The sequence below is a fragment of the Humulus lupulus genome, chromosome 6 (genome assembly GCF_963169125.1).
Source record: "Humulus lupulus chromosome 6, drHumLupu1.1, whole genome shotgun sequence".
NCBI classification, from domain to species: domain Eukaryota; kingdom Viridiplantae; phylum Streptophyta; class Magnoliopsida; order Rosales; family Cannabaceae; genus Humulus; species Humulus lupulus.
The window spans coordinates 216,585,949-216,596,228 of NC_084798.1; the positions used below are offsets into that span (position 1 = coordinate 216,585,949).

At 33.1% G+C, this 10,280-nt stretch overlaps 1 protein-coding gene across 5 annotated transcripts; it reads right to left on the reverse strand.

Annotated features, from left to right (window-relative positions):
- Positions 1–1,933: 1,933 nt before the first annotated feature.
- LOC133783269 (uncharacterized) lies at positions 1,934–8,027 on the reverse strand. 5 transcript variants are annotated; one of them, XM_062222831.1, is made up of 7 exons: positions 7,875–7,965; positions 6,615–6,775; positions 6,364–6,492; positions 4,519–4,677; positions 4,199–4,394; positions 2,695–3,279; positions 1,934–2,612 (listed from the first exon to the last, which is right to left on the reverse strand). In XM_062222831.1, exons 2-7 carry the CDS (start codon positions 6,629–6,631, stop codon positions 2,421–2,423), a joined length of 1,278 nt encoding a protein of 425 aa, XP_062078815.1. In that variant the 5' UTR covers positions 6,632–6,775; positions 7,875–7,965; the 3' UTR covers positions 1,934–2,420. The 5 variants fall into 5 exon arrangements, with proteins under 5 accessions (XP_062078815.1, XP_062078817.1, XP_062078818.1 ...); XM_062222833.1 differs by lacking the exons at positions 6,364–6,492; positions 6,615–6,775 and having other exon boundaries at positions 7,875–8,027; XM_062222834.1 differs by lacking the exons at positions 6,364–6,492; positions 6,615–6,775; positions 7,875–7,965 and adding an exon at positions 7,097–7,324.
- Between the last annotated feature and the right edge of the window lie 2,253 nt (positions 8,028–10,280).

Below are 10,280 nucleotides of genomic sequence, written 5' to 3' on the forward strand. Positions count from 1 at the left end.
ACTTTAAAAGCCATGGTTGTTTAACTTTGGTTTATTTTTGTTAAGAGAGTGATTTTGTCCTTTTTAAAAAAAATCATGTTATTCAAAACATTGACTTTAAAAGCCATGGTTGTTTCTTAGGTCATTTAACTTTGGTTTGATTTTGTCCTTTTTATTAAAAAATAATCCAATTATACTAAAAATTTTATATTTTGTATATAAATTAAAATTTAATATACTCTGATTTAGTTTGATGTCCTTAGATACTTTCAATGATGAACAACAGAACGATTATTCTAATTATTAATTTAACAATTATAAAGTCAATTATAAATTTTATCTTATATATGTAAATTAAAATTTAATATACTCTAATTTAGTTTGACGTAGTTAAACTTCTAATTAACAAAAGAGCTATCATTCAAGTGTAAATGTGGGTCGGCCCGGCCCGGCCCATATTTTCGTGCCTCCGATATATTCAGACTGGGTCGGGCCTGACCCATATTATTTTTGTGTCAGGCTGGGCCAGCCCAATTTTTAAAGAGTAGGCCCACCATGAGCCACTTTATTTTTGCCAAAAATTGTGAGGATGGAGAATTGAACCCTCCACCTCCTCTTTAACTATCAATGAACTTACCACCAAACAAAATGCATTTATTTGTTTAAATTATAATTTTAGATATTTTTATATACTTTTTAACAATATTTTACACAAAATTATATCAAAGATAATTATTATAATTTTAATACCTGCTAATAAATGCTAAAAAATTTAACTCAAATCTTAAAATAAATTAATATAATTATAAAAATATAAACATTGAGAAAATAAGACTTCTATTATCATTTTAATTTATTAATAATTGACAAATAAAAATTTATTATGATTATTAATGTCAAAATATCGGGCTTTTTATCGTGTCGTACTTTCGGGCTAGTTTGTTTGTACTTTCGTGTCGTGCCTTCGGGCTTGTCGTGCCGTGTCGTGCTCAGGCCCATGTCATGTCATGCAGTGCCAATTTTCAATTCGTGTCGTGCCTGGCCCAGACCCATATTTTTCGTGCCGTGTCGTGCTCGTGCCTCCTGGGCTCGTACCGATTTCGTGCCGTGCTAGAAAGCCCGGCCCGTATTTACAACTCTAATTCTAATTATTGACTCAACAATTATAAAGTCCATAGGATACATTCTTTATAGCTATTCAAAATCTACTCCCTCACTTAACAATCATCACAATATTTTCAAGAAATAATAATAATAAAATTAAAAAAATAATAATAATATAAATTAAGACACCTGCATTGCATGGTCATTTGACTCATTTCCCATAAAAACAGTGGAAATAGACTAAACTAAATCAGGCGCACGTGAGCTACTTGGTTGATGATACAATTGAATTGCTTGCAAGCTTTGATATGGCCAAATAACATAATAATGATAAATCCAAAAAAATATCTAATATTAAGAGGTTTTTATTGAAATAAATATATATGGGACCAAATCATATTATATAATAAGTCATTATAAATGTGGTGGGTATTAGTGATGAATCTGATGACCCCATTAAGTGATTGATGCTATGTCATCAACAGACACAGAATTAAATTGGGTGTACTGAGCAAGTAAACTCATTATATTATCTGCCAATAACCCAAAAAACCCAATTTTTTTGCTATCTGGAAATTTAATATTTAGGGGAAATAAACATTCAAGTTCTTAAGTTTCGAAAGTTCTTAAGTCTTTTTTTTGGGACAATTTTTGTATTTTTCTATATATTATATACCTCCATTTTTTCATAATAAATTGTATAAAAAAATTATGAAATTTGTGAAAAAATAAATAATAAGGAACTAACTGCTACTATTTATAGAACTTAAGTACTTGATAGTTTTTTTTAAGGGCTGAATTGTCAAACATGAAAAAACTCATTATGCATTTATACTAAATAAAAAATAAAAATTAGAATACCCATCTAGTCTTACAATATTTAAACACCATAAAATTTTAATAATTGCCATATAGGTACCCATTCTTGGACTCGAATAGAGGGACTCGAACTATTCGAGCTACTTCTTTAGAGTGATTAAGCAAACTTTGCCAAAACAAAACAAAACCAGATGCAGTGTCATCTGTTCTTGGCTGCTTTTACAGCAGTACAAAAACATATTTCAGCTAACAGTTAAAAGAGCAGAGAAAATGATGTCCTAGTGGATATGAAAACTGAGGATCCATACAAATTTTGCAGCCCTTTGCTTAACTTGCTCAACAATATTTCTTTACATTATATTCACAAGTAATAGAATGATGCTCCCAGAAAGAAAGAGAAGCCCCTTACCAAAAAAGTGTTCTATCGAATGGAAAGCCACCCCTATGGAGACTATAAGGTACACCAACTTGGAAAACTACGGTTTTAAGGACCGAAAAAGAGAAGGGACTTTACCATTTTAGGTGCCCAGGTTAGGTGGTTGGGATGCCACAGGTGGACCATGTGAGTATCTCCACTGACTACATGCACAACATTTATCCAACTTCACACTATTTTCCAAAGTACACAAGTTACAGGACCAAACTTTGTATTTGTTACTCATGTCCCTTGGCTTTGGTGTCCCACATACCTCACATATTGGAGCCAATGGCTGCATTTATCAACAAATGTATTAGGTGGTAGACCAGATAATTGTGGACCAAAGCATAAAGTGAAACTATGAAAATACTTACTGGATTCAACAAAGTGCATGTTTCACATCCCCACATAGTAGTTTCCTGTGTGTTATGTTCTGAATCACGATCAGAGTTGAACCCTGAAGGTGATAAATCAATAAAATTAGATTGTGAGTGGCCATTAGGAGGATGAGCTGGGGAAAAGTTACTGGATTCGCGGCTTCTTTTTCGAGATATTGAGTCTGAGGCGTAAGCACTAGAAGTGCTATGAACCTTTGAGATTCCTGCAGTTTGCTTGACATGTGAAAGGTCCTCTGGTTTATCAGAGCTACTTTCTCCACACTCAGAAGCGTCACAAGACACAGATCCACACCAAATGTCATCCTGTAATCTCCTTTCTGCAGCCATAGCAGCAGCTTGTACTGGACTAAGCGCAACCATAATTGTGCTATCTCCACCAAGACGCTTTGGTCCAGACGGTAGAAGAGAATTCATACGGCTTCTCTTTTCTGCAGCAGATAGTGCAGTTGAACGAAGTGAAGAAAGAGATGGTTGGCGGGTAAACCCACCCAAACGCCTCCCGGGAAGATCAAACCCCTGGCCCGTGCCAGATATTCCCTTAGACATTAGGTCCTCACATTCCTGTAATATCATGAAATTCCCCAAATCATTACATAAAAGAAAATGAACACACAAAATCATTAGAGATGAAATTCTCCAACCCAAACCTGGTTGACTGAACTCCCCTCTGAAAAGCTGGTAAACAGGGTATAAGGAATTCATAACCAAGTTGGAAAGACAAACATATCAGTTCCCCCATTTCCCAATACTATTGCAAAAAATTACACTAAAGAACAAAGCCTAATTATTGCAAACATATACAGAACGGAGAGCGCACAGAAATGATGACAACAGAAGTTGATACTGATAATCCACGAGTTCGAGAGCTTGGTCTCTCCTTCAACTCAGATTACGCCAAAATCCCCAATGCCCATCACAACCCTGTCTACATAGTACAATTCTCACCATCTCTTTCCTCCCAACCCTACCGATTCTCACCCATTCCCACACCTCCTAACAACTAGAATCCAATAAAAGCTTAAGAACTCTAAATAGAATATTTTTTCAAATCTGTAATGAACAATAATATCCTGAACACCCAGAATTAAAGCCCACCAACTGATATCCTCGTATCTAACAGAAAATCTAATAAAAAAATACAGCTGTTCAATATAAGAAATATATACAAATGATCACTTAGTGTAAACATAGTCATAGCAAAGTCAACTACATCTGAAGTAACATCCAACATTTTACCAAGGCATTAAATTAAGTTCCCGGCGTTCATAGTCATCAACCTTAAAAGACAATATTTCAACACATTGCATACATTTAGCAAAATTTTGACATTATATATACTATTTAAAATAAAACAATAGGACAGGAATAAGCCACCACCCAAAAAATGAAAAGGTAACAAAAGCAACATTCAAATTTCAGGGTTGCAGTAGCATTACCAACAACTAAGGATAATGAGAGCCATGTATACAGACATATATACCTTTCTAAGTTCATCCCAAAGATTGTAGAAGTTGGCATTATGAGGGCCATGAGCATTGTGGCAAAGCTCATGAAGCATGGTATCAAGAATTTGATAAAAGGGGAAAAATTCCCAGTCTTTATTTGGCCTTCGAAGCCTCAACTTTACTTGAATACCTCCTCCTACATTCAGTCCCAGAAGAGATGGATTTTTGGGGCTGCCAATTATACCATATATAAAACCCAAGGAAATCAGTTTGTTATTGAAATTGAAAGAATGTGACTAGTTGCAAAAATTAGTTTATGGGAGAACCTACAAATCAGAGAAAAATAACATTGTACCAGAACTCAGTAAGAAGCTTGACACGCCATTTGTGGTTACGCATAATGGGTTGGACCTGTTTGGCAACATTCTCAAGAATCTTCCTTGCTTCTTCCTCCCCTGGCTTTTTCAAGGCTTTGATTTCCCAAACCTTGTGAAGATCACCCACATTCATTGCTCTGAATACCAAAAGATAATTTTAAAAATAAAAAATCCACACTTTCCTTCAAACCAAAATAAAATAAAGCATCACAGAGAGATGAAAATTGAAAAAAAAAATGGTATTTTGAACCTAAATCAAGATCAATGCAGTAAAGAGTTTAGACTGTGTTCTTTGTCTAACTTCACTTACTTTTGCCTCTTTTGCTTTTAGACACCAAAATTCGATCACATAAATTAAAAGAGCCAACTTTTATGTCTTTTTTAAAAAGGTTAATTGCACAAATGTAATTTGACCACTTAAGGTATTACAATTACTCAATTAGTGCTTACTATTTTAATTTTGACATTTACTCATTACAGAAGTGGTGATATAGTTAGAAAGCCATATCATGTGAGTATTCTTGACATTAGGGAAATGAACTAGAGCACTCACATAAGGTGGTGAGCTACTCTATCCTCTAAAACACCTCACAAAAATCACATAAAACCACTTTCTTTTTCTATAAAAATCAAATAAAAAGTTAGAACTTCCAATAACACAGAGCCTAGCAAATAACCAGGCTGCCACATAGCAGAAAAGAGACATTTCAATGTAGAAATAAATTGTTTCTTTTGCAAAGAACACACTGACCTGGAGATATAAATTGATAAGGCATTCTTTTCTATAACACTTCAATAACATTCACACGAGCCTAAGAAAAATATATATTTGATTCTTTAATGTTGCACAGTTCTACCAGATTCGCAAATTAGAATAAAACAAATGGTTGGGAACCCCAGGACATGTCTAGTATAGGTGAGCATCTAATTTTGCAATTCCATCATTAAGTACAATTATTAATCAAATGATAAATATATATATATATATAAAACATTATAATATGCCAAAAATATATTCATGCTTATACGTGAGCTAGCTAATAATATATAAAAAAGAAGCACTAGAAATTAAGACATATATTAGTGGAGAAAATTATCTATAAATATTCTAAGGTTGGTAGGACATCATATATATATTACTAAATTTAATTCAAAAATCAAATCTCATGAAAATATTATGTGTATATATAAATTTGTATAAATAAACATAAACTAGCAAAACACCACACAAAAACAAAATTAATTATCAAACATGTGAAGCTTAGTTTGGGAAATTCATCAAACATATTGGCTGCATATAAATAATTCAAAATATAAACAGAGCATAGATTCTTAATCAGCTCATAATCCATTAAAGAAGCATTCAAGACCATAAATAATCAATGACTGAAAATCAATGTGATGTTTACTTGAGGAATTTCATTAATCAAGCAAATGGACTGCAATACTGTTATGAATTCCCTGCTAAATAAAACAATCCAGAACCAATACTAACAAACAGAGAACAACACAGAGCAGAAATGGGAAATGTGCATTAATGGGGACCTGGGTTGTTCGAGAGCCCAGCCTCTCCAATTACAATGTACACTTCTTGTCTACATAAACCAGAAAACAATTTGATACTTATACTAATCCCTACTGCCTTACTGTGTACTCACTCACATTTAATTCCAGCTAACATAACTAACTCTGTAACACCCATAACAGCCCCAATTCTGTACTGCTTCCCCACACTAAGTCCCCTTAGACCCCTTAGATAGTCTAGAGTAAACATACATCAAAGGAGGCCTATCAAATACATTATTCAAAACTCTTTCACATACCTGACTACAAGATAAGCTTTCTGTGGTTCAAAATGGTATGGAATTGGTGCAAAATGGAGTGTATCGTGGGGGAAGAAGATGCTAGTTAGGGCTATGGATTGAGTTTGGGTAACTGTGTCGAGAGTGCAGCTGATGGTGGCGAAGATGGAGTGTTAAAGGATAAAAAGAAGACACTAAATTCTACAAATTTCAGCAAACAAGTAAGCAGATAAAAAGAAGACACTAAATTCTACAAATTTCAGTATTTTCACCTGTCTAACTCAATCATCCAAGCTTAGTCATCACGTTGGACCTTAATTTAATGATCAACTTCCCACCCCATTTAGCTACATGATCTTAATCTCATGATCGAATTCCAACCCCATCTGCCTATATGATACGGATCTTTTGATCAGTTTCAGACCCCATTTACCTATATGATCATAGAATCAACTTCAGCAAATAAGCAAGCAGATAAAAGAAGATCCTCAAAAGTAACAGACTTCAGAATTTTGTCTCTATCTAGCTCAAAATCTTCCAAATTAGATATTTTAATACAATAATTATATGAATCAACCCTAAAAAGTAAACTAAATGCAACGATGCTTATTGTTTAAGGATTCAATTTTTGACCATGAAGGAAATTTTTCCCGAAATCTCATAATTTTGACCCTATTTGAATCCAAGCCGTTACAAAATGTGTATCATCTAAGTCGTTCATATTAGAAAACTTAAGCAAAATTAAAGAACGGACCAGGGCCAGCATCTCGAGCTACGGTGCCAATAGAGGCGCCGACACTGAGAAGAACAATCACCGGAATTTGTACGGACGGAGACATCCGAATAAGGGTTAACGATCTTGACTCATAGAGCCGACGACCAAAAATGTGAGAAACATGAGGACGAGGATGAGGATGACGAGGTCGAAGAGTAGCTGATCCGAGATTTTGGCTTCAGACAAATTTCTTATATTTATATACAATATTATATTTTGAACCACTTTGATTGAAAATCAATGTGATGTTTACTTGAGGAATTTCATCAATCAAGCAAATGGACTGCTATACATTAATCAAAACTCTTTTACATACCTGACTACAAGATAAGTTTTATAAAACCTAGTCTGTTTTCATCCAAGAAAGCAAAGTACAATATCAGAATATAGAAATCAAGTTTCATAATTTGAGATTATCTATACATTTATACATAGACAGAGAGACATGGTCTGATCATCTTCAATATATACAATACAACCATCACACGTTTCCCAAACTACCCCAATAGCCATACATACATGGGTATGGTTAATAGTTTGGAGGACTATCAACAAAATCAAAAGAGAAAACACAACAAAACAAAACAACCTCAATCTCAAATAAAATCCTCACAACATATATCAAGCACATAACACAGAATCAATCTTATAAGTCATAAGGTATATATGACCGCAAAAGAAGCAGAGAGAGAGAGTATTGCGAGGTGGATGGTGTGATATAGAGAAATTGAAATGGGAGAATATGACGACACCCTACCCTAGGCCGAGATGGACCGACGGCGGAGACTGCCGGCGGGTACGGTGGCGCGGTAGTCGGAGAGCGACGGCAGGCAGGTGATCTCAGAAGAGGAAAAGAAGCCCGAACAAAGAGGGAGGGAGGGAGGGAGGGTGGTTTTGAAATTGAATTTTGGATTGTAATTATTTGCAGAAAAAAGACCCCAACATATCCTCTCTTTTGCATTTGGATCCCTAAACTCCATATGTTGACATTTAAATCCTTATCTTTTTATTCTTCATTCCAATTTCTATTCTTCCACTTTCACCATTAAATGCCTCATCTGTAATATCAAAATCAAAATCTCAGTTTTCTTTGAAAATTTTATTTATGTAGAACACATCAATTTTTTTTCTTCATTATATAAAACTTTGTCACCTATAGAAATAAATAAATTATATCAATGACTCAACTCAACTAAACTCACCAACAGCTAAAGTTGATGTAAATACAGAAAAATTGTTTGGTGAGTTCCTTCTCAAGTGGGACCCACCTCAAGAAAATTGTTTACGTTTTTTTTTTGTTATATTGTTAATAGGCACTTTGCCTAATTCTACTTGATATAGCATAGCCATGTTAATGTCATTTAATATAGTCTCACATGTTTTAATTTTACAATAAAGTATATGTCACGAATATTAATTTGCATCAATAACAGTATCACACGTGATATTTGGCACCATAAGATGTCTAGCTAATATTAATGCTCTTTATATATAAGGAAATTTGTGACAAACCCTCATATTTTTAAGCGTTTGTAACACTTATCCCCAATCAAAAAATTTGGTGGCAAAACCACATTCTGTTAATGTTTTGTTGCAGCTATTAGGTTTAGTCATTAAGTGCATACTTTTATTGTGGTGAAACTTCTTGTTCTTTAAAATTTTGGTGGCAAAAATATTCTCACTTAAAATTTAATTAATTAAAAAAAATTATAATGAAAGTCTTATTGATTAATTTTAAAATTAACAATAAATAAATTTAAATACTGATTTAAAACTAAACTAAAATTTTAAACAATTATTTTTATAATAAAAAAAAACAATTATTTATCGACACTAGAAAAAATGAAGGTGAAGAAAAAAAATAAAGAAATATACTTTTTAATTATCATAAAATTCATTGCACATATTTTTAATTTAATTTTAAATTAGTCTTTAAATTGATTTATTTCTAAATTTAAAATTAATCAATAAGAAAATTATATTTTATTTTATTTTTTAATTAATTAAATTTTAAGTGATGGCACTTTTGCCACCAAACTTTTAAAGAAGAGGGAGTTTTCCTGCTTGTTGACGTCGTTTTTTGTCAGTTTAATTATGTAGAGCAATTAAACAGTTATTAAAGAAAAAAATAAAAGAAATAGATTTTTTATGTGGTTCAGCAGTTAAAATATGCCTATGTCCACGAGTTACTTTTATTATAGTTTGTGTTAAAGCTTCAAGAAAAAATAATTTCCACATAATGTTTCTTAGTGTCCCAATTGCGCATGAATACAAATGACTTAATCCAGGCTATTTATAGACCTGGTTATAAGAATATATTCCCACAAATTTAGGGAAGTTACAAGATAATATTCAAATTTAAATTCAAATGAATATATGAATAATACAAATTAAATGCATTATTACATAAAATATCCCTTAAAAATAGGGTTATAACTATACACGGTTTTAACCAATCCCACATAAATAGGGATCCCCTAACAACATATCCATGTATCACTTTAGCGCATTCGAGCCTGATCACTGCTTCAACACACTTTCGAGACCACCCAAAGCCTTGAGCTCACCATTCCAGTTATCGCCACCACCTTGCTTATTTCGTCGTTCGAACTCATCTCTTGGAGGAGACTGACACTTTCGAACCTACAACTCATGCTCGAGTGCTAATGACGTAGCTAGAGAATCTCGTGACAATTTGTACAAGTATAATACTAATACTTGTTAATCATGAGCTTACTCTTTACGAGCCTACATTTCAAGACTGTTTATTTATTCTCGAAATTTTGGTATATAACACCGCAATAATATATGTCTTTGCTGGCACTTAATGACCAAACCTAACAGCTGCAACAAAACATTAACGGAAATGAGTTTTGCGACCAATTTTTTTTATTAGGGGTATAAGTGTTACAAACCCTAAAGAATAAGGAGTTTTGCAAAAGAGATGTAAAACTTGTTAAACAAGCTAGTGCAACCACCAATTTAGGGAAACAAGACATAAATATACTCTACTCCTTTGGAGACCACGGTTCTATTTGGCTAAGTTTTTTCAAGTTATATTTTTAGCTTTTGGGATTAAAAAATTTCTTTTAAGGTGTTTGGGTACAAATAAAAAATTATTTATTAATTTAAAGAATCTTTTTGGAAAAGTTAGGGCTCCTTA